Source organism: Ciona robusta, chromosome 2, assembly GCF_009617815.1.
Source record: "Ciona robusta chromosome 2, ASM961781v2".
In the NCBI taxonomy this organism is placed as follows: Eukaryota; Metazoa; Chordata; class Ascidiacea; order Phlebobranchia; family Cionidae; genus Ciona; species Ciona robusta.
In genome coordinates this window covers 9,278,132-9,305,968 of record NC_143236.1, presented here as the reverse complement: position 1 = coordinate 9,305,968, position 27,837 = coordinate 9,278,132, and the positions used below count along the sequence as shown (strand labels likewise).

At 41.0% G+C, this 27,837-nt stretch overlaps 3 protein-coding genes across 4 annotated transcripts; 2 read left to right on the top strand and 1 right to left on the bottom strand.

The window, feature by feature from the left end:
* The first annotated feature begins 3 nt into the window (after positions 1–3).
* LOC149740970 (uncharacterized) lies at positions 4–11,865 on the top strand. The gene is made up of 36 exons (XM_089872476.1): positions 4–162; positions 418–517; positions 586–659; positions 713–1,006; positions 1,057–1,185; positions 1,274–1,394; positions 1,448–1,599; positions 1,775–1,962; positions 3,248–3,364; positions 3,615–3,710; positions 3,941–4,148; positions 4,316–4,515; positions 4,731–4,811; positions 5,009–5,302; positions 5,503–5,684; positions 5,791–5,921; positions 6,148–6,278; positions 6,330–6,480; positions 6,732–7,028; positions 7,280–7,371; positions 7,437–7,532; positions 7,589–7,693; positions 7,761–7,876; positions 7,940–8,096; positions 8,637–8,734; positions 8,893–9,070; positions 9,213–9,503; positions 9,931–9,975; positions 10,210–10,355; positions 10,708–10,852; positions 10,906–11,027; positions 11,102–11,212; positions 11,269–11,382; positions 11,437–11,527; positions 11,584–11,687; positions 11,740–11,865. Exons 1-36 carry the CDS (start codon positions 59–61, stop codon positions 11,764–11,766), a joined length of 5,088 nt encoding a protein of 1,695 aa, XP_089728602.1. The 5' UTR covers positions 4–58; the 3' UTR covers positions 11,767–11,865.
* On the bottom strand, positions 11,266–25,484 carry LOC149740968 (uncharacterized). The gene is made up of 8 exons (XM_089872480.1): positions 25,284–25,484; positions 23,082–23,218; positions 20,954–21,129; positions 20,574–20,715; positions 19,722–20,044; positions 17,670–18,637; positions 17,239–17,538; positions 11,266–17,096 (listed from the first exon to the last, which is right to left on the bottom strand). The coding sequence occupies exons 1-8, from the start codon at positions 25,445–25,447 to the stop codon at positions 16,637–16,639; spliced, it is 2,670 nt and encodes an 889-aa protein (XP_089728606.1). The 5' UTR covers positions 25,448–25,484; the 3' UTR covers positions 11,266–16,636.
* On the top strand, positions 12,335–16,626 carry LOC149740969 (receptor-type tyrosine-protein phosphatase alpha-like). Of its 2 annotated transcripts, XM_089872484.1 has the most exons (18): positions 12,335–12,490; positions 12,545–12,627; positions 12,753–12,982; positions 13,420–13,516; positions 13,687–13,763; positions 13,846–13,980; positions 14,098–14,139; positions 14,349–14,486; positions 14,593–14,744; positions 14,800–14,935; positions 14,998–15,101; positions 15,234–15,373; positions 15,426–15,502; positions 15,593–15,727; positions 15,785–15,922; positions 15,980–16,140; positions 16,208–16,343; positions 16,400–16,626. In XM_089872484.1, exons 1-18 carry the CDS (start codon positions 12,465–12,467, stop codon positions 16,472–16,474), a joined length of 2,082 nt encoding a protein of 693 aa, XP_089728610.1. In that variant the 5' UTR covers positions 12,335–12,464; the 3' UTR covers positions 16,475–16,626. The 2 variants fall into 2 exon arrangements, with proteins under 2 accessions (XP_089728610.1, XP_089728611.1); XM_089872485.1 differs by lacking the exon at positions 14,098–14,139.
* Positions 25,485–27,837: the final 2,353 nt, after the last annotated feature.

Here is a 27,837-nt window from a genome sequence, read left to right as displayed (position 1 = left end):
GTCATCACTATTATCTTATTACAGATTACGTCATCAGTTGCTATAGTTACCTAGGAGAATGCCAGTTAAATATAGTGATGACGATTACCGTCGTTATGGAAACGACGATTATTCGTTTTCGTTGAGGAGTGATACGTCACGTGATTACGCGCGTCGTCGAAGGTAACTTCCGGTTTGAACAATGGGCTTTGTGTTGATTGACAGGGTGTGTTAATTAACAGGCGGTGTTTGATTGACGGGTAGTGTTTGATTGGCAGGTTGTGTTGGATTGACATGTGGCGTTTGATTCAGGTTGTGTTTGATTGGCAGGTTGTGTTTGATTGACATGTAGTGTTTGATTGGCAGGTTGTGTTTGATTGACAGGTGATGTTTGATTGACAAGTTGTATTTGATTGACAGATTATATTTGATTGACAGGTGGGGCGATGACGACGACGAAGCGATGTCACAGCTTAGCTCACCACTCCGACTTCCAAAGATCGGACAACCGAACCGACGATCTTACTCACCATTTGAGGTGGGCGTGGTACAGTGCTTGTGACGTCATAGAACTTGTGACGTCATAATAATCACTTTGGATTTCAGTTGCCTGATGACACCATGATCCCACAAAGACGATCGACGCGATTCGAACAAAGAGATTCCCCGATTATGACACGGTTTGTGACGTCACAACCACTTTTTAACTAGTAACAAGGATATTTATCACTAGGCGACGATATGATGATGTTGATGAAGTCACCACTGACGTCACGCCACGACGTCAGAAATACAAAATTCCCGAATATCTCCTGGATTCGGACGATGAAGACATAATGACGTCACCAGCTCCGCGACCGAGGTACATGACGTCACCATCAAAGTTCGAGGATGACGCAGAAGATGAACAGGTGACGTCACCACCAAAAGTGAAGAAGCATGTTGAAATGACGTCACAAGAGAAACGAAAACGCGCCAAGTTCGATGAGAAAGCTGAGGCGGGATATACAATGCCGGTGTCTAGAAGGTGGGTTGTGACGTAATAACGTGAAAAGTTTCATCATTATGACGTCATAGACGACCGGATCCCGCGGTTGGTGAAGAAGAAGAAGCCATGAAGGATATTGCGTCATACATCGCGGTACGTAGGTCATTTCCGGTTGAGGAGGACGAAGATATACAGGAGCTGGAACATAAGAAATATCAGTGAGTATTACGTCATTACAACGTCATCGATAGATGTTACGTCATAAATAAATGTGACGTCATGACACGTCATTACAATACGTCACAGGTACAGAACACGTGGTGTGGACTACCGACCGAAAGTTTACAACGAAGAAAGATCACGTGACCGATTGAACAGCGCTCCGATGTTCGACATGAAACTCAGGTCCCACGTGGTCTGGGAGAAGGTAGTATGACGTCATCATGACGTAACGACCCTCTAACCCACCATGCATTGCAGATGTACGTGAAGTTTACATGCACGATACGTGGTAGCCCCCCACCCCGGATAATATGGTATCATAACATGGTGCCCATCGAACCCCTAACCCTCGCCCCAGGCACCATGAAGATATCGAACCAATACGGCGTTCACACCCTAGAGATATTCCAGTAAGTAAATGTGTCTATGACGTCATCATCACTGCATGTGACGTCATTATGGATGAGTGTAACGTCGTTTTTTAGGGTATATATGTAATCATTGTTCTCTTTGACGTCATCTTTAATTTGTACAACGTTATAACCGTGATTATGACGTAATCGCATTTACACATGACGTCACCAGGTGCAAACTGGAGGATAGCGGCACCTACCGGATATCAGCGCAGAACTACAAAGGTGAAATGTCAAGTTACGCAACGTTGTTGGTTCGTCGATACGATGATAGTAAGAGCGGATATTACGACATCAAGTCAGGGTTTAACTTGAGGAAGCCGACGGATTACCCGGATGTGCAAGGAATGAACATACCAGGTGGGTGGGTTGGTATCGCATGTATTAGTAAGTTAGGTTGAACATTTCATCATGGCGTCATTTTCAACAATTCTTCATCGCGTCATCAACACTGTGTGACGTCATCAACACCATGTGACTTCAAGACCAAGTGACGTCATCATCACCATCATACGACGTCATCACTATTATATGAAATCATTTTCACCAATTCCTTCTGCATCACATCATCATCATATGACGTCATCACCATGCAACGTCATCACCGCATCCACCATAAAGATGGAAAGTTGGTTCGTTCCAGATGCAGAACCACCGGTTGATGAATCCAAGGATTCGTTGTTCATCAGCTCCATAACCGCTACCGAGGAACCAGAGGTCAAGAGTTCAAAGGTCGTAACCTTCTCCGCACCGCCTCCGGGTGTTGGAAAGTTCGAGAGCGTTCTGGAAATGCAGATTCTCGCACAAGGGGAATCCCCGATCGAAGCGATCAAAATCACGCGAAACCAACCGTGTGACGTCACAAGCCTACCTGACGAAACTTCCGGTGACGTCATAACCTCGAAACCAGCGATCCGTGACGAAATTGGAGGTTGCTTGTCGGAGACTTTGTTCCAACAACCGGAAGTGAGGCGCGACACGTCGATCCGTGGTGACGTCATTATAGAAGATGTTGTCGCTGCAGTGTCGCGAAACAATGAGCAAGACAATGATGACGATGAATAGCTTAGATGACGTCATAATGGAATTATAAAGAAGAAGAATTGTTCGAGAAGATATGAAAGCGATTGTTACGTCATATAGATGATTTGTAGACAGGATTAATTGTGACGTGTGTTTACAGTTTTATGTTTTAATTTACGAAAATTAATTTTGTTGTCTTTTTTTCCATTTTTAAAAATAGTTTTGAAGACGTCACATTCGAGTGTAATGACGTCAGAGTCGAGTATAGTGACGTCACTAATGAGATGAATGATGTCACAGTTAAGACAGTCAGTTTATACCGAGATAAATACGATTAAAGTTTCACCCTAAGTAACCTTAATAACCGATGATTCCATTGAACAAAAATACACAACAGTAAATTAGACAGCAATGGAAAACAGACATTAAACGAATGTAACTTATTTATCCTTGCGTGCCCGATAAACAACAGTCGTTATAAATCGGGTGTTCTGATTCTTGTACCGCATGCATCTTTTACTGTGTGTAGGCGGTGGGCGTCAATAAGACCCCACAGTAAATTACACACAAAAGGGAACCAACATTGCAAATTAAACCCCAAACTTACACCCCCCCACCCCAGGTTACCCCAACTTTATCACTCGGTTGTTCAACAAGGAGGTCAACGAAGGCGACGCTGTTGTGATAACGTGTGAGGTCGATGGGAAACCTAACCCGGAAGTGTTTTGGACGCTCAACGGTATAGATATATTGTATATATGAATGTAGCTATTTATCTTCCGATGTTGGGGCAACAACAGTTGTTATAACACGGGTGTACTATTTCATACATCTCGTGCCCGCTTAAAAGTCCCACGTATGCAACTTTAGGGGTAATTGTTTTCCTAATGGCTGGGTTGAAGTAATTGACGTTAAGAGTCTTGCCTAAGGACAAACACTCTCACAATGGTAGCAGCGACATAAACATCTTATAATTGAGCACGTCATAGGTCGTAACTTGGATACGAAGACAAGTCACGTGAGAACCGACTTTGATGGAAGAATCGCGTCGTTGACGATTCTTAAAGCGTTCACCGATGACGAAGGTGGGTCTGTGACGTCATAAACAAAGCGCGCGACGCAAAATTCTATGTCAAATCGATTTTTTTTACCGAATAGTGGCGTGTTTGTACTTGCTATATACAACAAACAATCTTTATATAATTGTTATAAAGAACAAAAATTTGCTTACCCAAACAATACCCCGATGTTGTCAACTCACATACGTCATCATGACGTCATATTCATACACTTCATCATGACGTCATACTTCCAGGTGAATACGTTTGTCGTGCTTACAACAACTGCGGAGCTTCAACCTCCAAATGCAACCTTGTTGTCCATGGCAACAACGCCCCTCCCTCCGCGCCCACCTGTCTACAGTATGATGACGTCACCAGGAATTACGTAGTTCTGACGTGGAAGCCACCAGGTTACACAGGGTATTTTGGTGGGGCACCGATTGAAGGATACTTTATTGAAAAGTAAGTGATTTATTACTCCCCGGTTTAAATAAATACCCGCATCGACAACTTTAAACCGTATGAACAACAACCCAATATTGAGGTAAGGGGTGGGTTGTATATCATAGAACGTATTCGCTGTTGAAAAAACACAAAAATTATCAGTTTAAAAAAAACAACTTTCCCAGGGCGGAGTCTGGATCAAGTGTTTGGCGGATGGCGAGCACGAGATCGGTCAGGTTAACCACAAGTCCAGTGTGTGGTTTGGAGGAGGGAGAAATCTATTTCTTCAGAGTGCGAGCCTATAATAGGTGGGGAAGAGGGCCAGCGTCTTTACCTGTGGGTCCCGTGGCCATGAGGGATCCAGGAACGCCAATGTTGCCGTTAGGTGGGTATTGTGGGAGCCATAATGTTGACCAAGGTTATTTACGAAGACCAAAAATCACGGGGGGCAAGTGGAAAATTTTAATAAAATTGAAGGAAAATACGGACTCTCTTTTATCATTCAACCCAAACCCATCCATTCTTTATTTATGCTGATGGTATCTGCAGTATTATATACCATATAAGGTTGATGACGTCATTATAACTACGTCATTACAGAGCTCCTCGAACCCGGAAGTTTGGTCCCACCGGAGACTGACGATATTTGTGTCGAGGAAGAAGAACCCAGTGACGTACCAGGTACGTCATAATCGATTACTTGGTTTAAAATTTTGTTATCTGCTCTTTGAGTATAAACGTAATATTTGTTCTAACGTTTCGAATGCCTTTCAAGCTTTAGGTTTTAATTACCTTTATATAAACACCAATCAGCAAACCGAAAAACGGTTATTTGACGTTAGCTTGGTAACAAAAGTAACAAAGTTTATTTTTCAAAGGAATCCCAAGCGATATTACGACGTCATTATCGGCTAACGGAGACATTGTTTGCGTCCGTTGGGTGGCGCCAGAGGGTGATGAGATTGATGGTTACGTCATCGAGTATTGTGAGGATGGAAGCGACCAATGGGAGCGCGCCACGTCAGAACCCCTCAAAACCACTGACCCGTATCCGGTCACGGGACTCAACCCCGGGGTCGCTTACAAGTTTCGCGTCTTCGCGGTGAACGGGGCGGGTCTAAGTGACCCCAGTGACGTCACAAACACGATTCAAGTCGGCCTCGCGATGAATGGTGGGGTTCAAACTATATTTTTATATTTCCGTTAAAAAAGTAATTTTGCACTAAGTAAGGTTTTTTACGGTAGTATTGATTACAAACGAACTGTGTGAATTTTATTTTAATTTGCGAAAAAAACAAAACAAAATGCCAACTTTCCAAGCAGAGGTTTCTATACTGAAACAAACCTATTGTTACAACATAGTTCATCACAGGTGGTGAGAAAACTACACCGGAAGTTAGTGACGTCAATGAGGATGATGACGTCACGAATGCAAACGACGCAACAAAAGTTAATGATGACGTCATAAACACTGATGACGTTGTTGCCGAAGAAAAAATGAACACAAAGTATCGTGGACCTCCAACGCCACCTAGCGACTTGCAATCATTGAAGGTAAGCTTGTTTCCATGACGTCATTAAAACATGTCACCGATTATGACGTTACCAAAACATGTCACCGATTATGACGTCACCAACTATGACGTCATACATTACGTAGGTAACCCGAGAGTTCATAGAAGTGGGATGGACTCCCCCAAGCAAGTCTGGCGGGGAAAACGTCCGATATTTCCTGGAGTATCGACAACTTGGATGCGAACACTGGATACAAGCGAACCACACCCCTATTAGGTATTATGACGTAGGCTATGACGTAACACTAATGATGAGGACAAAACCGACGATTGTGAGCTTGATAGCGCGTTTTTATTTGACACTTTTACTGAAGTAGTTTTCTTCGTAGCGTGTTTTAACGATTGTCGTTTTGCTGTTGATCCCCCTTTTCTTTGCTGTTATAATTAATTTAATCTTCGCTATCGTATTTTACCAGATAAATAACAATCAGGTTATTTTCCAGATACACAAGATACCCCGTTGGTGAGTTACAACAGGGTGAAAGTTATATGTTCCGCGTGAGGGCGGTAAATAGCCTCGGTACAAGCCTTTTCTCCCAACCCAGTGAACCAATACTTGCTAGTGACGGAATAAGTGAGTATTATGACGTCATAATGTGGTTATAAACTAACAATGACGTCACAGAGCCGCCAAACTGGTGGGGAGGGGTCCAGGGGTTGTTCCGGGTGGCTGATCACGAAGGTAAACCATGCGTGACTAAGAAAAGTATCAAGGTTTGCTGGGAGGCGCCATCTAGCGACGGTGGATCGAACGTCACGGGATATTACCTGGAATGGTGGATATTTCTCTTGTTATTAAAAAATGTTTCCTTTTAAATTTTCAATTTGCTTCAACGTTTTTTCTTTTTATTTTAAGTTTTCTGCTGCCTTTGGTATTGGGCATATAGTTTAATGTTAGGAAAAAGCTTTTCGCTTTAACTTTTTTTCCATTTGGGGCACAATAGCAGCAATTGCCCTGCGGTTTTTATGTTCCTAAAAGTAGAAAAAGTGTTCCCAATATTCCGAGTAACATAGATATCTTATACAGTCGACCAGTTGGCGGGAAATTCAAACCAGTGAACAACAAACCGCTCACACAACGTCACTATGACGTCATTGGGTTGGTGGAAAACGAGTTTTATCAGTTCCGCTTGAGGGCGTGCAACGTGGCAGGTTTCGGGGAATGGAAGTTACTTCCGGGTCGTGTGAGAGCGCAGGAACCCGAGCGACCATCAGAGCCTCGTGACGTCACCATCGCTGACGTCACAGAAGATAGTGTGATGCTTGAATGGAGGCGACCAGAAAGGATGGGACATGGGGACTTCATTGGGTATACCGTGGATAGGTGGGTGAAGTGTTTGATTCAAATCAACTTTAAATTATTTTATAGTAAACTATTGGCTGGACTTGATTTATGAATTGCATATTTCGTATCACTTGTTCCTGAATGATCGTTACGAGAATCGTCCAACTTCATGAGCATTATAGATTCATGGAGTTGGCCAAAGTTAAATTAGAAATATCAAAAAATCTCATTAATCATGACGTCATTTCCCCCAAATATTGACGTCATATCTTCTTGATCAATTACCGCAGACGTAAAGAAGGAAGCGACTTCTGGATCCCCTGCAACAAGTTGCCCGAACAAGTTGAAGATGAAAAATACAAAGTGGACGGTCTTATTACTGGTTAGTATGGTGATGATGTCATGGTGAGATGACGTAGTTGATGATGTCATACATTGCTTCTACAGGGCAGACGTATTTCTTCCGAGTGACAGCTGTCAATCAAATAGGAGCTGGTCAGACGTCACTACAGTCCTGTTACGTCACACCAGGAGAATCATGGGGTGAGTGTGACGTCATAAGTAGTTTAAGTGGGATTGAAGACGTAATTTCTCGTTAGATGACGTCAACGAGCGACAGGAAGCAGTGAGAGAACTCTGGAGAAAGAAAAAAGAAATCGAGGCCGAGAGAATCAGGAGAATGGAAGAAGAAGAAAGGAGAGAAGGTGTGACGTCATTATTGAGATGACGTAATCGTTATTGTGACGTATATTTAACCCATAATACACGCAGCGTTCGCGTCGAAGATGAAGGATTGTTACGTCACAGAAGGCGGGCAAGGATATTTCGAATGTCGCGTAAAAGATGCGAGGACTAAAGTCACGTGGTATCTCGGGAACTGGAAAGAGGTTTGTATTAATGACGTCATAATATCATAGCGTAAACGTCATGCTGACGTCATAACTGTTTAGGTTGAAATCAAACCGGAAGGAAAGTATGACGTCATAAGTCGCGGTAAACGAAGATCGTTGATTGTCAACAATTGTTCTTCTGATGACGTACAAGCGGTTCACTGTGTTGCGTCATACAACGGTTGCACGTCGACCGCTGATCTCGTCGTCGGGAATAGTAAGTTGTGGGTGGGGTTATGGGGTGGGGGGTGATGTAACACGGATGTTCTGTTCAATACACCTCGTACCCGCTTACAGGTTACCACGTATATAACTTATTTATCCTCGCATGGTGGGGTAACAACAGTTGTTATAACACGGGTGTTCTGTTTCATACACCTCGTGCCCGCTTACAAGTTACCACGTATGTAACTTATTTATCCTCGCATGGTGGGGCAACAACAGTTGTTATAACACGGGTGTTCTGTTTCTACACCTCGTGCCAGCTTACAAGTTACCACGTATGTAACTTTGTGGGTAATTGTTTTTTATTGCCCAATCTCACAAAAGCCCATTTGTGAACAGTAGTTCTGGCAACAAAAACAATGATTTCAGCATGGTCATCTTTATCAATTGAATCTTCGTGCTGTAGTATTGCAAGGGAAATTCTTGAAAGATATTACTTTAATTCTTTAACATATGGCTGACTGGACAACTGGGTCGGAGCAAACTACATCATACCACGTCATAGCTACGTCATAACACCTATTTATTACAGTGGAGCCGGTTCATTTCGTCCGCGCTCCTGTCAACGTGTTCCTCACTAAAGGACAAACCGCGATATTTGATTGTCTTTTATCGAAGCCCAACCCCATTGTGAGTTTATTACGTAATACTGATGACGTATTAGATGCATCTCGGATTTTTAATTTGATGATTAGTGGTTATTTGTAGGTTTTATAAAATATTGGGTGATAAGGCAAGGAATGAACATTTTTTAGTCCGAATTACGTATTGATTGTTTCAAATTCCAGGTTTCATGGAGCAAAAATGACATCACAATTAACGAATCCGATGACGTCAGATACGAGTTTATCACGCAAGGTTGCGGAAGGTCCCTAATTATTAATGACGTCACCCCTGATGACGTAGCCATGTACGAGATAAGCGGGCTGGGGGGAAAATACACAGTGAACTTGGTCGTCGATGGAGGTACGGTTGTTATGCGTCATAATATGTGACGTCATAACCGATGACGTTATAATATGTCATAGGACGTCATAATATATGATGTCATATTCTGTGACGTCATAATCTGTGACGTAATATTTATAACAACGCTTTATCATTACAGTACTTCCTGTTAAATTCGACAAGAAACTCGACGACTCATCGCTACCGCACGATGTCACTATGGCGCAGTTCGAATGCATGGCGGTTCCCTCCCCGCTACATGAGGGTCGAATCCCCGCGGCCACGTGGTTCCACAACGGTGAGGTTGTGGAAGCAGACGATGAGAGATACGAGTTGGTGGCGGTTGGTAACAACCATGTGTTGAAGATAATCAACCCAACTTATGAAGATAATGGAGAGATTGTTTGCGTCATAGACGGAGGAAGCACGAGGTGTTTGATTGACATCGAAAGTGAGTGGTTGTGACGTATGTATGGGGGTAAGATGGGATACTATGAGAGTAAGATAGGACACTGTAGGGGTAAAATAGGATACTGTTGGGGTAAGATGGGATACTGTAGGGGTAAGATGGGATACTCTAGGGGTAAGGTGGGATACTGTAGGGGTAAGATGGGATACTGTTGGGGTAAGATGGGATATCATTAACACCCAAAACCCATGTATAATAAAGTCGTTGGTAAGTTGTTTGCCGCTGTATAAACTTATGCAGGCGACAAACACCCGTTCGTATATTAGATTAGGTAAAACATATAGTGGGGTAAGATGGGATACTGTTATATCCCCTAAATCCCATATTTCCCGATCGTGCTTTAAACAATCAACAACGCTCTGTTACGTCACAATAATCATTGTTAATTAATGGAGTTCATATTTTACAGAACCTCCCCCTCCCCCACCGAAGCCAGCGCGATCGGAAGATTACAGTAAGTTAGTTATGACGTCATAATGATCAATCAATTAAAGTTAATTAAAATAATTATGAAATTTATTGAAAACCATGGTCGTATAAGGTTTTAAAAATATAAATAAAAAAGACAGTACCCGATAAAATTATGAGAAAATAATGTCAAATTAAAATCTGTGCCAATCGATGTATCAAAGTACAAACATAATATGTTTTGCGCAACAGGATATATGATCGCTTACTTGTTTCGTAGTCATCAACTTTGAGCAAGGACTTCGGGCGGAACCGCTGCCGAACGCTCTTCGATTGTTCTGCATTGTGACAAAGCTTCGCGATGACGCGCATATCATCTGGTATCAAAACAACAAAGAAATTGTTGTTGACAATCAAAAGTATAAGGTAAAACGCGATCGACGCGATTTTCGATGTTTAGTTTGGCAATCTGTCGCTATAGCACAGTGGTTATGGGTTCGAGGCTTGACGCTGCTACCATTGTGTGCATATATATCTTTGGGCAAGTAACTTAACGACAATTGCTGCAACCCAGTGATCACTAATGGGTTGTCTAAATTATCAGCCATACACAAAAACAATCACCCACAAAGTTACATGCGTGGTAACTTGTAACAGGGCACAAGGTGTATGAAACAGAACACCTGTGTTACAACGACTGTCATTGCCCCGTCATGCGAGGTTATAAACAAATTGCATTTAAAATCATAACTAAAATACATTGATCTCTTCCACGCAGTGTTTCAACGATCAATCCACCGGCCTTGTGTCGCTAGTTATCACACCGATTCATGAGGAACTTGAGCGTGGGAAGTTTACATGCGAGTTCATAACCCCTCTCTCGACCTTTGACACAAAGGTCAATTTTGAGTTCGAAAACGAAGGTTTGTGACGTTATTTTTGCAAGAATTCATTGTTTTAATCCATTGTTTCGTAGAATTTTCGAAAATACTTGAAAAATCCGCGGAAATGCTCCAAGAGGAGGATGAGGAGAGAAGAGTGAGAAAAGAGGAGAGACAAAAGAAAAAGGAAGAGAAAAAGAAAGGAGGACCAGATAAGGTAGTTCATTGTCATGTATTGTGTTGATGAAATATACTTATGACGTCACTCACCACTGTATGACGTCACTGTAGCTTGTTATAAAGAAGGAAGACATTGTTGATCCCATTGATGTGATCCCAATATTGGCTGAAGGGATCGAACATGGCGTCGACGAAGCTGGGAGAATCATTATATTTGTTCAGGTAACAATCATCATTGTTTCGCAGTGTGACGTCATGACCACTATCATACGTCACAGACGAACAAAGAGCTAGAACAATACAAAGTCACGTGGTTGCGAAACAGCCAACCGGTGGATCAAGAGCGCCACCACGCGGAAGTGGAGGGCAGCAAAGCGATTCTCAAAATCGAGGTTTGTTTATATATTGTGACGTCATATTTTCCTGTTCTAACCAACTTCCGGTAGGAGCCATGCGTCGATGACGCGGCGACATACACGTGCCAGATGACGTCATCAGAATCGAAATGTGAGACGAGCGCCGATTTGACGGGGAATGGTACGTCATAATATTTTTGCATATGACGTCACAATCATATATCTCGTTGTTTCTAGTGTTCAAAGAACTTCTTCTACGAAGCGCTGAAACTAGAATTGCCCCGAAACCCGAGTGTGACGTCACAGAAGACAGCGAACAACCGATTGAAGTTGTCGAACTGGTACAATTATCCACCTATTGTTACGTCACCATGCTCATTGTTTTATTTGCAGGTTGTGGAAAAAGAAGAAGAATGTTGATAATCAAGCAGCATGTCGTATTGTGATTGTTATTCTATAAATATTATTATTCACCAATATAACTCGTGTGCTGTTTGTATAAATACGGAAACCACGTGATCTATGACGTAGAGTTTATCTGACTAATTAGCAGCACAGTTAGCGAGGAGCATACGGCGTGTCTAAACTTTATACTGGCAGCAGCATCGTAACCATATTCAGTATAGACTCACTAAATATAAATGTTAGTGACGTATTTAACAGTTACGCAGATTTGGACGCGTTAAAGTCAAAATTTCGACACGCCGTGTATTTGGTTATGTCGGTTCCGAACCTTACGGCGATGAAACGAAGATCGAACTTTCAGTCGTTGATGGTACATGTGTTAGTACATGTGTGTAGTGTGTGTGCGAGGTTGGTCATTAGTGAGGGAGTGAAATGTTTAATTACGAGATTAATTAACTTGCTGCAGTGACGTCATGTTGCCAAGGGATATTATTACGTCACACATGGTTGATTATTGAAAGAATGTCTTTGTTGGTGCATCAGTGGAACGAAGCTTACGCTGTCTCTTTCTAGAATTGTTAGTAGGAACTATTCGCGTTTAGTACTGTTACGTCACAGATGTATATATGATGTGTGAGGCAGAACGGAAGTAGGTACGCGATTTAAGCTGCTACAACAAACGTATAGTGTTCAGGTATTGGAACAACTCAATTATGTTAAAGACAATAGCCAGACTTCGGTGAGATTGTACTGTTGTAACGTCATAATAGATACCTAACTTATTACGTCACAGAGGAAAGCGACGTAAGAAAACGAAAACTACAGATTCGAATTCGAACGATTATGTTGAAACAATGGAATCTGCCGATAGCGGGGGTATTGTTACATAACTATGTTGTCTATTTGCATTGTGACGTCATATGTCAAACAAATCAAACGCATTATGACGTAACAAGTCGTTTGTTTTCGAACAATGTTTAATAATGTTGATTATGACGTAGGTTCGATGTCGCGAAATTCGTCGAAAAATTCAATGTCGGACATTGCTCAGTGTGACGTCACAGTAGCCAATGGTGACGTCATAGATGCAATTCCAACCGATGACGACAGCAGTGATGGGGAAGTCCCTAAAGTAGTCAAACCGAACACTGAGATTCGGGCCGAGGATTTATATGAAGTATATAACAATAAACATGCGGATGAGGATAGGTTGTTTAGGGCTGAGTTTCAGGTGATGTCCCTGTGTATCTTTACTGGTTTGGTTTTGTTTCATGTTGTATTTTATTGCTTTCGTTGCCGTTGCCCTGCCTGTTTATCATTAGCTCATAATGTCATATTTCCTGATCGTGTTTTTAACAATTAACAACGCTATTTTAGAGTCGTGAGGATACTGTTATATAATTCTATAAATATTATTTGTTTACTACCAAATAACACGATAAACAGAGAATAAAAACGTGTCCTAACTTACCCCAGCCCACACTGACCATCTTACCCCGGCCCACTTTACTTTATATTATTGCTATAGTGACTGTTGTTGCTTTATAACCGACTCAAAACATTCCTTAATGCAGTGAGTAGGCAATGGTTGTTGTTTCGAACTCCCGCTTTATTATTGCTGGTTATTATTATTGTTATTAATTCTCTAACAACCCCCCCCCCCCACAGTCGATGCCCGCTTATGTATCGTCACTACAACCGGTGGCAGATTACGCAAAACTCACGGAAAACAAAGAGAAGAACAGATACAAGAACGTGATCACTTGTGAGTTAATAATATACGATTGATATATTTGTGGCTACATCATGTATTGGGTAAGATGGCCCATGTTTTCCATTCTCTTTTATAATAAATATTATTGCTAACGGTATCCCATCTTACCCCACACTATTTGTTATTATCATTATGACGTAATAATCCCCATTATTACCAAGGTGACGACAGCCGGGTCAAACTGTCACCCATTGATGACGTAGCCTTCTCCGATTACATCAACGCTTCATTTATCGACGTAAGTGGATGTTAGACATTTAATGACGTAATGATAATCGTGACGTCACAATAATGACGTAATGCTAATCTTGACATCACAGGGTCATGACGTAGAGAAAAAGTTCATAGCCGCGCAAGGACCAAAGGAAAATACACTCGACGACTTTTGGCGGATGATATGGGAACACCATTGTTACGTCATAGTCATGATTACCGAACTTCGCGAACTTGGACGAGTAAGTATGACGTCACAATATACCGCGCATGGTTCTTCCCTCTTTAACTCTCGATGACGTCACGAGTATGACGTCATTAGGCTTCTTTTAATAACCATGGGTGATATACATTCACAGCCATACACACGTCTGCCGTCACCATTCAAATTCCCAGGCCAGGTATTCGAGTGACTTTACTTTATGACGTATGAATCGGTGCATTATGACGCTGATTTCAATATGGCGGTTGCAACAAACCTTGGCAAATTTTATTTCTTTCGGTTTCCTTTATTTTACTTCTGCTTCTTTATTTTCAAACTTTGGCTGCTTTTAATTTATGACGTCATAACCCCGCATGTATACGTCATAAACGATTTTGTTTCGTGTAGAAAAAATGCGAACAATACTGGCCGGAAGATGGGACAATGGAATTCGGGAAGATTCGCGTTTCCCTCCATGACGTCATAGACTATGGAAGTTTCGTTGAAAGGTTACTAAAGGTCACGCATTCCGATAATCCTGATGACGTAAGTTGAAAACTTTATCAAATTGTGACGTCATTATTTTTTATATGGTCGTTCTTCTTTGACTTATAATTTTTTGAATTCATTATATATTATGACGTCACCACAGGAGCCTCGAAGCATCTCCCAGTTCCAATACCGCGCGTGGCCGGACCACGGAGTTCCAAAAACGACTTCTGAAATTTTCCGATTTCGAGTGCGAACGCTAAAAGCACAATCTGATTGTGACGCCACACCGGGACCCATTGTCGTGCATTGCAGGTTAATAAAGGTGCGCGATTATTTTAATTGTTTACGTAACAATGGGTGTTTATAGCGCAGGTGTAGGTAGAACCGGAACTTACATTGTTCTAGATCATCTCGTCAACAAACTAAACAATGACAACAATATTGATGTTTATGACGTCATAGCTAACCTGAGAACGAAGAGAACGGAAATGGTTCAAAGCTTGGTAAGTGACGTCATAATATCCATCCTTTATTCGATTGTTATTCATTATGACGTAACAAACAGGATCAATACGTCTTCTTGCACAAACTCGCGATGGAGATTCATTTGTTCGGTAATACTGACGTCACAAAGGAAGATTTCACGTCGCGGTACACGTCATTAGAAAGGTGACGTGACAGTTGTCATTATTTCCACAATACACAAATATATCTTCTAGAATAAATAAACGCGTTTGATTACCACAGTATTTATTGTTTATGCACTTTTATTATTACGCAATGATAGTTATTACGTCACAGTGAGGACCCTGAGAGCGGAAAAAGCGGATTCGAAGCAGAATTCGACAAACTATCACTTACGTGCCCATCTAATCCTAGACTCGGTTCGGGGACTTTCCCTGACAACGCCATCAAAAATAGAGACCAAGACATTATCCCATGTATGTTGACATAATGCTTATTATGACGTCATAAACATAACTACCTCTGCAGACGAACACAGCCAGATATTCATCCGCATGCGACCGAGCGAACAGACTCCGCCATACGCGAACGCATCTATGATGCAGGTAAGTCATGCGTGACAACTGCATTGTTACGTCATAGTCACATTCCTTGTCTACGCTCTATTATTACGTCACAACCCTTCTGGTTTACAGTGCTATGACGTCAAACACAACCTGATTGTGACGCAAGCACCGATGCAAAACACAATCGAAGACTTCTGGCGTGTTGTCATCGATAATTACGTCACACACATCGTTATGTTGACGCCATTAACAATAGACCACGTGGTAAGTCGTTAGATGATATCCCCTCAAATGACAGTTGTGACGTAATAATCTATGCAGGAGCAATGCGCGCAATATTGGCCAATCAACGACGATTCTATGGAATGCGGGGAATTGTCTGTTCATAATGACGTCACAATCGATCATGGCGAATACATCGAGACGACGCTGAGTGTTTCGGGCGATCAACCTGATCACGTGAGTATATACGTCACTTCACCTCACCACAGTCACGGAAATGACATCATATTCCAGAAAACGACGACTGTGACTCACTTGCGCTACCAAGTGTGGGAGGACGAGAACCAGCCTCCTCCAGATGGTGGCGCTGTTTTAATCAACCTTGCCAACCTGGTTGCTAAGCAACTGAACGCTGATCACGACGGAGTGCGACCTCGTGTGGTGATTCACTGCAGGTATGGTTGCCATAGTGACGTTGCTGTGACGCCACGTGGCACTGACGTCACGATGTTATTGTTATAGCGACGGCGCTGGACGGTCGGGTATCTTCTGTTGCGTTATAAACCTTCTGGAACGCCTTCGACGCGAAAACTCGATTGACGTCTTCAGGTCGGTGAAAGATCTTCGCGATTGTCGCCCTCTAGTGGTAAGGACGAAGGTAAGACGGATGTGACATTATTATTAATATGTCAATATTACGTCACTGTTTTCCAGGAACAATATAAAGCGTGTTATGACATCATTAAAAAGTATATTACGTCATCAGAAGTTGGGGAAGAACCGACATAGTATTGGTGACGTCACTTGCAGTTCCATTTATACGTCATAGTGCCTATTGTTTCAACCTTTGTATTAAACGCGTGCAATAGATGACGTGTTGATTGTGACGTAACAATAAAAGTCTAGCGATTATTTCTTTACAAATAAACTTCTGCAATCCTTGTGACGTCATTAACAACATGAATCGCGCCCTGTGACGTAACAATAAGCATTATTAATATCGCGCTTGTTTCGTCTCGTCTCGACTTTTGCCGGTAGTGACGTCATACTTGACGTAAACGACAACGAATCAACATCATCGAAGGAAGCTTTGGAACATGACGTCATTGCTACTTGGGAAAGGGTTAATCCCCGAAGCCGAGAATTTTCAATGTCCAGACTTTCTGTTTTCCGTGGCGCCGCCTTGCGGTTGTAGGATTTCTGGATTTCCTTCCGCATGAGGGGGAGAGAGAACCGATGACATTCACAATGACAGAGGTTTTCACGTATTGTGACGTCATAGGGCCGCGGACGATTCGCATTGTTACTTTTTTGGGGAGTTTCTGAATTTTTAGTGTTCTTCCGCGAGAGTCTGGACCATCGTCGTCGCCACCGAGGAAATAGTTTGCCGCAACCCGAGGATAGACGTTTCCTGAAAGCATTGTGACGTCATACATAACATTGTGACGCCATACATAACACTGTGATGTTTAAACGATTGTGAGGCATACATAAGTTTCCCTATCACGTCACACAAGAGATACGTATAGACAAGGTTAATTTTGACGTCATACCTGTTTCCAATTGTTCGTTTGTTCAGTTTCGCGACACTTCCGCTTCTATGTTCCACAACCTTCGATTCATTTGTTTGTTTCAACATTCTAGAATCCATGGCGAACCATTGTTCATTGTCGTGCCCATTGTTAGCTGATTGTTCTTCGATTTCTATGTTGGGTGGGGGGCTCTGGGGTGCTGGGTGGTCAGAGGGTGACAGCTCGGTTTCTGACGCCACAGTGTCTAGTTGTGACGCAGGCGTGACGTCATAAGCTCTCGTCACTTCTGTACAGCATGATGACGCTCTATCCTCCATGTCGCTACGTCATAATTATTCAATTGTAAAGAAAGAAACTTAAATAATTACGTCATATTTAATAAATAGATAAACAATAAACCTAAATAGTTACGTCATATTGATATAGTTACGTCATAATACCACAACAATCACCTGTCGCTTAGGAAAGAAGCGTAAGTCTCCGTGCTCGTCTCGTTAGGTGTTCGGCTTAACATTGGAGAATGCGGGGTGATGACGATTGTGGGGGCGATGACGCACTTCTGACGTAATAATGGGGGCTTCATGACGTCAGGTGACGTCATTTTCTTCTTATACGACTCGTCTCCCGATTTTTCGTTGGTCGATTTTTCGTCGCCGGAAGATTTTGAGTTTCGGTCGTGTATTGTGACGTAACTACACACCGCTTCGTTCTTTGTGTAGTAAACAACCGAACCGCGATCCAGATCGAATAATGGCGACGTCGCGCGACTTCTTAATCTGTAATGAGGTTCCTTACCTGGGACAAGCCTGTTGTGTAGGTGGGCAAACCGATAATCGTCTAAAGTCCCGCACACGGAATTCACGGAATCGATATTATTTCCTCCCCGGTTAAAATCCTCGCCATCTTGTTTACGGAAATGACGTTTTTCGGTTTCCGTCCACACGGTTGATTGATTACCAGAGTAACCACTGTCGTCTGACATCGACCTCACCCTGGGGTTGGGAGCCGACAATAACAACGACCTCCGCACACAGTTCTGCGGATTTTCGCTTTCCGTTGATTCCGTTATTTCTTCTTTCCCGTTCCGCAAACCCCCATTACAACTCCCACCTTTTGCCGTGTTTTGTTTTACCCGAATTCCGTTCCCAACCGTGCCCGCTTCCGTAAACTTGTTCTCCGATGACGTCATCTGACAGTCGGTGACGTCATCCACGGAACGATGATGATTGATGATGTTACTTTTCCTCACCTTACACTTGCATCTCGTGCATCGCGTCAACCGTGTTACAGCCGGAAACGTTCGCCTCCGCCTTTCCGGAAGTGGATCGTCATCGGAACTCGTCACTTCTGGTTGAACTATTGAACTTTCTTCTTCGACTTCTTCGAGAGAACGCGATTTCGCGAAACACAACAATCGTTTCTGGAACAAAAAACATTGTTAACTAAATTTGTTCGGAGTCGGGTTGGAGTTTTATTAATTTAACTATATTATAATTATATTTTGTTCATTACCCTAACACCCAGGGTGTTGCGACCCATTAGTGACCACTGGGTTGGCTCAAAGTTAGTATAGACCAAGGTTTAACAGGGTACTTTACGTTGGCGATTAAGACTAGCAGCAATCAGCTTAGTTTACATAATAATATATGATCATACCTACGAACCTACAGAGCCATTCTTTACTACATTTATAATCCAACATGAGTGGACATGCAGCTCCAAACTGCTTAAGTACTAGCAGATAAGGTGTTCGCGTTTTCCGATTTCATAAAGACCCGGAACGCAGAAAAGGTAGCTTACTAATTCAAGCAGAGGACCAAAAATAGTAACTTAGTATTGTTTTTCTCAATGTCACTTCGATATTAGGCAAATTTTACAAAGATACCTTAAGTTTCGTTGCCGGGTATACGCGTTGAGTTTGTGAGCCAAAAAGTAAAATCACGCCAATTTACATGCAAAACTGCAGCTAGATACACCAGTTTATGGTAATGTTATGCGTTTTTGTTTGTATTTTTATATTTTAAACACGTTCTTTTATGTTTTTGGTTAGTAAACTTGATATTTTCTGTTTTTTTACTCTTGAATCGATTGAGTGTTCAATAAAAGTTGATTATTTTTGTGAGGTTTATTATTGTGATAAGATATAACATTAGTAGAAAGCCATTTTTACGCGCAGAAGTGCTTGGTTTTTAAAAAATTGCAATATTTAAACGAAAAACAGCACCCAGCAATGATAAAATGCTATGCCGTGGGCTCCGTAATGGGGGCGACCATGACGTCATAGACGCGAGACAATGGATAACAAGACTCGTTGTTTTACAATCCGTTTCCTAACTTGGTCTATACTAACTTTGGGTTGGCTCAAAGACATACCCCCACAATGGTAGCAGCAACGTGGGCAGGATTGAACCCGTTGCCTTCACTTACATGACAAGCATTTCTTGATCGCTATCGTTTTCGAATACATAAAAAAGGACAGTTTATTCTATATTATGACGTCATACCCAGTCCGATCTCGACGTCGCAAGACTATGACGCGATCGCTTCTTCCGTCGTCTACGTAACTTCCGCCTAAGTTCCCGCCCGCGAAAATCTTGATCCGAATTTTCGTCGCTTGAGAAAACGTTATCATCCTGTTTGGGTGATTCCCCAGTTGTGGAACCGTCAGGCGTCACAGGCAACGTCACAATCATTCTCAGTATGACGAGGTTTAGGAAAGCCCCGATCACCGTCAGCCCAATGAGAATGTAAACGAAACTGAACGCGACGTACTGAGGTTTCTGCTGCAAAGCTCCGTCCACCTGCATGGCTACGTAATCCCCAAAACCTGTATTGGTGGGCACGTAAGTGAATGATTCGGGCAGTTTGTTTATCTTTGAGGAGCCAGCAATGTGTTCTGTTTCATACACCTTGTGCCCGCTTCCAAGTTACCACGTATGTAACTTATTTATCCTCGCGTGGCGGGGCAACGACAGTTGTTATAATACGGGTGTTCTGTTTCATACACCTTGTGCCCGCTTCCAAGTTACCACGTATGTAACTTATTTATCCTCGCATGGTGGGGCAACGACAGTTGTTATAATACGGGTGTTCTGTTTCTTACACCTCGTGCTCGCTTCAAGCTACCACGTATGTAACTTGTTTATCCTGGCATGGTGGGGCAACAACAGTTGTCATAATACGGGTGTTCTGTTTCTTACACAAGTATCTTGCCCAAGGAAACATACGCTCACAATGGTAGCAGCAACGAGACTTTAACCCATATACCCCGTGCTAGAGGCGAGCGCACTTACCCATTCTCGACAGCAAAGAACAGTGACGTCAGAACATGATGACGTCATAAATATGAAACTTACCAATTGTCGATAAAGTCATGACGCAATAATAGACACTGTTAGTGTAAGACCACCCCTCGAAATACGAGAACACGGAAGAACCAACCACCACTGTGACGCAACAACTAAGAATTCCGAACGGTATCAAGCATTTGTGGGATACCTACGATGTGATGACGTCATTATAATTAATGTGACGTCAGTACGAAACGTATGAAGCTATTATGAAATATAACACGTCATTATGAACTAAGTACAACGCCATATTAATATAAATGATGTCATTAAAATATAAATGATGTCATTAAAATATAAATGATGTCATTAAAATATAAATGTTGTCATTAAAATATAAATGATGTCATTATAAAGTATATGTCGTCACAGATAGCATTATTTACCTCATCGAACTTGAACCCAAGTTTATGTCCTGTTGTTTTGAGGAGCGACTTGGCGGAATTATTCATCCGTTCACCCATGGCCTGGAACATAACCAAGCATAGCGGGATGCCGATCACAGCGTACGCTATACACGTCATCTTTCCCATTGTTGTTTGCGGCACCGCGTGACCGTACCCTGTGCGACGTCATAAGTTTAGCTGATACGTCACCATAATTTTTTTTAATTTTAAAACAGAGTTTTGAGCATTTTATGATGTCATAGTCGTAAAGTATGACGTCACATAACCTAATTGATTGCGTTCTAGAAAAAGCTGTCAATAAAATAATTGATTGTTCCAGATTCTAGAATTATTTGTAGAACGCAAACAATCGATTCGCGACATCGTCGATAAAACGCCATCTGATCCCGTCACGTGGGGTAGAAATAATTAAAATAACATGATTTATTTTGGGGGGTGGCCCGCTAGAATTGGGGGGGGGGTGGTTAATTGGGGTGCCATCTTATTAAATCTATGTTGGGGATCTACAATTAAATATCCACATATGTTGCGGTTGATGCCGGTTTGATTCGGTCTCGCTATCGTGCAAATAAAAAAGGTTTTGTGATGTAATTGTTTTAACAAAAACGGCATGAAATTTCTTCTTTTAATATTTATATTTACACAATATCCACTTCTCTTCAAATGCAATAGCGAAGAATTTAATTAAAACATAAAGAGAATAGAATTAGCAGCAAAACAACAGTCGTTAAAACACGCTACGGGTGAAAACTACTTGAGGAAAAGCGTCGAATAAAAGCGCGGCTACTGGACCCACGTTTGTATTAAAATCTCTTACGGAACCGCCGCCATAATGTTACGACGTCTCCTTTGCCATAAACACTTTACGCGAATAAATAATTGATTCGATCCCACACATCTGCGCTATGAAAGGAAACTAAATATTTGCTTTCGAAAGATAACGAGAATATAAATGTTGTTTCTATGGCGACCGTTATATACTATTTCTATCCCAATACAAGTGGTTTAGAAATTCTACAAAATATAATATTGTCTATTTTTAGATTCACAAAAGGAATTTAAATACCCGTAAAATTTCCCCCATAAACCGGGCTTCGAACACGGGGCTTTTATATAAACTTCTGCCGGGTATACTGTGATTTTAAAACTGCTTTTCTGTCAATTAAATATATTAAGACGGTTTAACGTCCTATGCATGTCGTCTTCATCTTGTTCAATGACTCAATAGCGCAAACGTAATGTTATAAATAATCCAACCCTATATACTTATATAGTAGGATGGAGGAAGATGGGACACCTTTGGTACATAATATCCAAATATACTGATCATGTTTTAAACAATTAACAACGGTCTATGGGAGTCTTGGGCATATAGTTTTATAAATCTTTAAAAACTCCTGTTTACTACCACATTGGACGAGAAAATAGAGTTAAAATGTGTCCCATCTTCCCCACCCTACTATACATCGTGAGAAGCTTTCGTAATCCCAAAATATTCCTGTTGGTAATTTATCACGACCCGCTGCTACCAGGAATATTAACATCTGTTTGTTAAAATAGCTTTTCCGGCATTTAATCGCCAGCCTCCAGTTTTAGTCATATAAATATATTTAGGTTGTTTTTACAAGGGTGAATAACCCCGGTAGAAAATTGGCAGAAGACCTATTTTAAGCTCTCTAGTTTTACAGGCGTAGCTTTACAGGATAATTTACAGGCGGAACTTTCTACAATACATTACTGTGCGGTAAGTGCTGGATAACGTTAGTAAATTTCCGTATTTTGATTGTGTTTTTAAAAACTAAAAACGCCCTGTTAAAGATGTGCTGAGGATGCGGGTTTATAATTCTTTAAATGTCTTTGTTAACCATCGAACGGGACGACAAATGAGAATATAAACATAAACCTTTTAACCCTATCAATGTGTACCATCTTCCCCTCAACACGCCCCATCTTACCCCACGGTGTCCCATCTTACCCCACCGTGTCCCACCTACCCCAAGCGTGGCCCATCATACCCCACCAACATGTACTAACTTTCCCCAACATGTACCAACTTCCCCCACATCTATGTCCCATCTTACCCCACCTACAACACCACGTAACTTACCAATCGTAGTAACAACAGTAATAGCGAAGTACAGCGCCCCCACAAAACTCCACTGCACGCCGGCTTTGTGAGGTTGTAGTTCCATAATCATGTGGCTCATGTTATCGTAGTCGACGTCGCTTATGTTATAAAATTCTCTGAAAAATATAAAATAATATATTGTTTTATGAATATTTACGCAAACTTTTTTTGCAAAAATTTAGAAATTTGTTTTAATTAAATATTTGCAACCCACTGTGAGTTGCTTCTTATAAGGTTTAACAGCCACGTTTTTAACCAAATGCTCTTTCGTTTATTTTATCCTTAGCGTGTTGTTGTTTTGCTGTTAATTCATTTCACTTGGCTGTTTTGATTAATTTAATTTTTGTAATAAAAGTATTTTGTTATGTTATATTTTAAACGCATTCCAGAGTTACAATTACAGTGAAGATTGTCGCAAGATAATGGGCATTGTGATGTATAATTCATTGTAACCAAACGAACCGAGACTAAAAACGAACCCCATTTTAAATATTTAAATCTTGTAAACAGCTTGAAATAATGAAACGCAATTAAAATTCATTCGCGGTTGCTTAGCGACAAGAAACCTTTGCAACGAAAACATCAAAATAAAAAACAATAAACTTTTTTCCTCACGAATCGGGTAAACAACAGTCGTTAAAACGCAGATGTTTTGTTCATATTACTTTGTGGGTGGTTATTTTTCTGTGTGTTTATCACGTATGTTACTTTGTGGGTGGTTATTTTTCTGTGTGTTTATCACGTATGTTACTTTGTGGGTGGTTATTTTTCTGTGTGTTTATCACGTATGTTACTTTGTGGGTGGTTATTTTTCTGTGTGTTTATCACGTATGTTACTTTGTGGGTGGTTATTTTTCTGTGTGTTTATCACGTATGTTACTTTGTGGGTGGTTATTTTTCTGTGTGTTTATCACGTATGTTACTTTGTGGGTGGTTATTTTTCTGTGTGTTTATCACGTATGTTACTTTGTGGGTGGTGGTTTTTTCTAACAATATGGACAACCGTTAGTGACCACTGGGTTGCAGCAATTACCCCTAAGTGTCTTGTACAAGAACACACACGCCCACAACTCGGTCAACACGTAGACACCACCAATGATCGCGGATGAATCTTGCCTTAGCTGCCAAAGCCACGCAAGCTTTGAAGTACAAGGTGGTGGCAGGCATGGATCGATGGGGATGCTAAAAATGGAGCACATAATAGCAGCCCTGGATAGTTAACTTGATTAGTATTGAGCGTGTTTTATAAGCTCGTGTGTTGTGTTGAATATAAAGCAATCTAGTTGTTTATAAGCTTCAACATTCGTCGGTTTCGGCGAGAACTCTCGTTTAAGATTCGTGATCCAGTCTAGTTACATTGTACAGACTTTCCTTTTAAATAATTGATGAGGGGCCCAGAAAGCGTAATGGCGGCAACCAATAATAGAACTTATATTATCTGTTCGGGAATAGGAAGAATCAACGCCTAAGTGACGTCATATTCGGTATACAACGTAATATTGATCATTATGACGTGTATAACATGTTTCACAACACCTAAATCGATCATTGAAAAATTCTTTTTTTTCTCAATTTCAGCGGTTTGAAAATGAATTTGGTGTTTACGACGTCACAGGAGGCATTGTTCGCGTTCAATGTCGATTGTGACGGATGTTATGAAATTAAATCATAAATTTAACGACGTTTTTCCAAATGTGTGAGGGGCGGGGGGTTAATCTGATGACGTAGGTCCGATGTACCACGAAGTGTTATGTTAAAGTTACTTTAACATTTGTGTTTAAATAAAGAAAGTGTTATGTTCATTATCGAGTTATAACATGGATGTCTTCTTATACACCAGACACACATTGTGTATTCATACACCTCATGCTCACTGTCGAGTTATAACATGGGTGTCTTCTTATACACCAGACACACATGGTGTATTCATACACCTCATGCTCACTGTCGAGTTATAACATGGGTGTCTTCTTATACATCAGACACACATGGTGTATTCATACACCTCATGCTCACTGTCGAGTTATAACATGGGTGTCTTCTTATACACCAGACACACGTGGTGTATTCATACACCTCATGCTCACTGTCGAGTTATAACATGGGTGTCTTCTTATACACCAGACACACGTGGTGTATTCATACACCTCATATACAAAATATAGAATATACAAAACTTACTTAAAGTATTTCTCTCGTGCAAAAAGTTCTTTCCCGCTTTTAATTTCATGTTCTCGTTCAATTGCACTAAACACGCCTGCCCCGATAAATAAATAACTTAACCCAACAAAAATTAAAGTAATTGTTCTCGTATTAGCGCTATGGCGCATAAGTAGGTTGCCCATAGCAACAGCCTGTAAAATATAGAAACAACATTAATATATCATAACATAAACCAACAGATAGCAACAATTTACACCAAATGCGAATTCGAGACTCGACCAAAATCGCTGTTTCTACGACTCTCTCTTTTGCTTTTTTCTTTCGTTCTCTCACTTGCGGTGGCCTGAAAAAACAATCTTTATTCCCAACAGGATGACACACCAACAAACGAAGGATTTTGTTTACTTTAGAAAATTCCTGGGTAATGGAAAAATGAACAAATAACTTTAAAGTGTTTGTTTGGGGTAATTGGCCAACTCTGGCATAAATCGCATGTATGCTATGCCGTATGGCCTTACCTATATATAGAGGCAAACTTTATTTAAAGACACAGTAAAATTTCTTCGAATACGATAGCGAAAACTAAATTAATTTAATCAGCGAAGAGAATTAGCAGCAAAACGACAGTCGTTAAAACACGCTATGGTCCAATAAAAGCGTGGCTGCTAAACCTTACTTACGTTTATTAACAACTATATAAAGGTATGATAACCCGATAATAGAAGTGTAGTAGGGTGGGGGAAGATGGGACACCTTTTTTAATCTATTTTCTCATCCCATTTGGTAGTAAACAATGACATTCAACGAATTCTAAAACCTTATCTTTACGCCTCCCATAGACTGTTGTTAATTGTTTAAAATACGATCAGGAAATTTGAATATTATGCGCTAAAGGTGTCCCATCTTCCCCGACCTGTATTATGTTTAATCCAGCATGAACCGAACATAAGTCTCGGGAATTTGTTTCGGGGTTCTGGAAAGTTAATAATCGATTTCAAGGATATCCATTGTCAAAACAGTCAATTTTATAATTCTTGAACCAGACTCCCCTTTTGACGTCATAATAAAATCTGACATTATAAATAGAACACCCGCGATGGTTTATGACGTCACAACCGCCTTTTGGAAACGTCCGCTGTTTAATATTCCAGAATATCCGGCGCCGTGGCGTAGTGGTTAGCGCGCCTGCCTGTAACCATTAGGTAATGGGTTCAAGGCTCGTCACTGCTATCATTGTGGGCGTATGTGTCCTTGGGCAAGACACTTAACGGCAATTGCTCCAACCCAGTGGCCACTAATGGGTTGTCCAAATTATCAGCCATACACAAAAAATGAAAAAATCCAACAAAAAAATAATCACCCACAAAGTAACATACATGGTAACTCGTAAGCTGGCACGAGGTGTTAAACCCGTGTGATAACGACTGTCGTTTTCCGGCCACGCGAGGATAAAGTAAGTTACATTCATTCATTCATTCAATATTTCGACGAAATCTTACGTTTTAACGACAATTTTTGCTGCTAATTCTTTTCTCTTTGTTGTTTAAGTAAATGAATGTGATTTTATTTATCCTCGCGTGGTCGGAAAATGAAAGTCGTTATAACACGGGTGTTCTGTTTCATACACCTCGTGCCCGCTTACAAGTTACCACGTATGTAACTTATTTATCCTCGCGTGGTCGGAAAATGAAAGTCGTCATAACACGGGTGTTCTGTTTCATACACCTCGTGCCCGCTTACAAGTTACCACGTATGTAACTTATTTATCCTCACATGGCTGGCAACGACAGTCGTTATAACACGGGTGTTCTGTTTCATACACCTCGTGCCAGCTTACAAGTTACCACGTATGTAACTTTGTTGTTGATTGTTTATTTTTTTCCGTTTGCCTAATAATTTGAACAAGCTATTAGTGACCGCTACGTGTTTAAAATAATTTGATCTTCGCATTCGTATTCGAAGATAAATAAGTTGTGTTTTATATTTCTTTCGTTTAGGTTTCAACGTTACAATAAATACAAGAGATGGCGAAATACATAAACATCGTCCCGAATAATTTATTAGTTTTATTTTAATTATTCTGAGATATCAGAAATAATTGTATTTTACATAATCCTTGCATAACATTGACAGCGAGCATGAGGGCAAAGGTTCTGTGAAAGAAACACGTGATTAGTATTGTTACGTCATAATCAATTCATTATTTTAAGAACAATCGACCGACCACGTGACTTCTGTAGGAAACGAGATGTCGATCTGATTGGTTGATACTGCATCACGTGGTTATTAAGGCGGAAAAATCAATGACGTCATGTCGTTTTAAATAACTCTCCGTTGCGCCCCCTAGGGACATGAAATATTAAACGAAATAACTCGTCGATAAAACGTTAATGACGTCATAATGAACATCATTATGCAGTGACATCGATGTTGGAAAAGAATCAGTGTTGATTAAAATTGGTCATGTAAAAATAAAAAAAACTTGTAAGATTATAAAAGTTAAGATTAAGTGTTGTAATGTCACATATGTGGTTTTTGACATACGTGGTAACTTGTAAGCGGGCACGAGGTG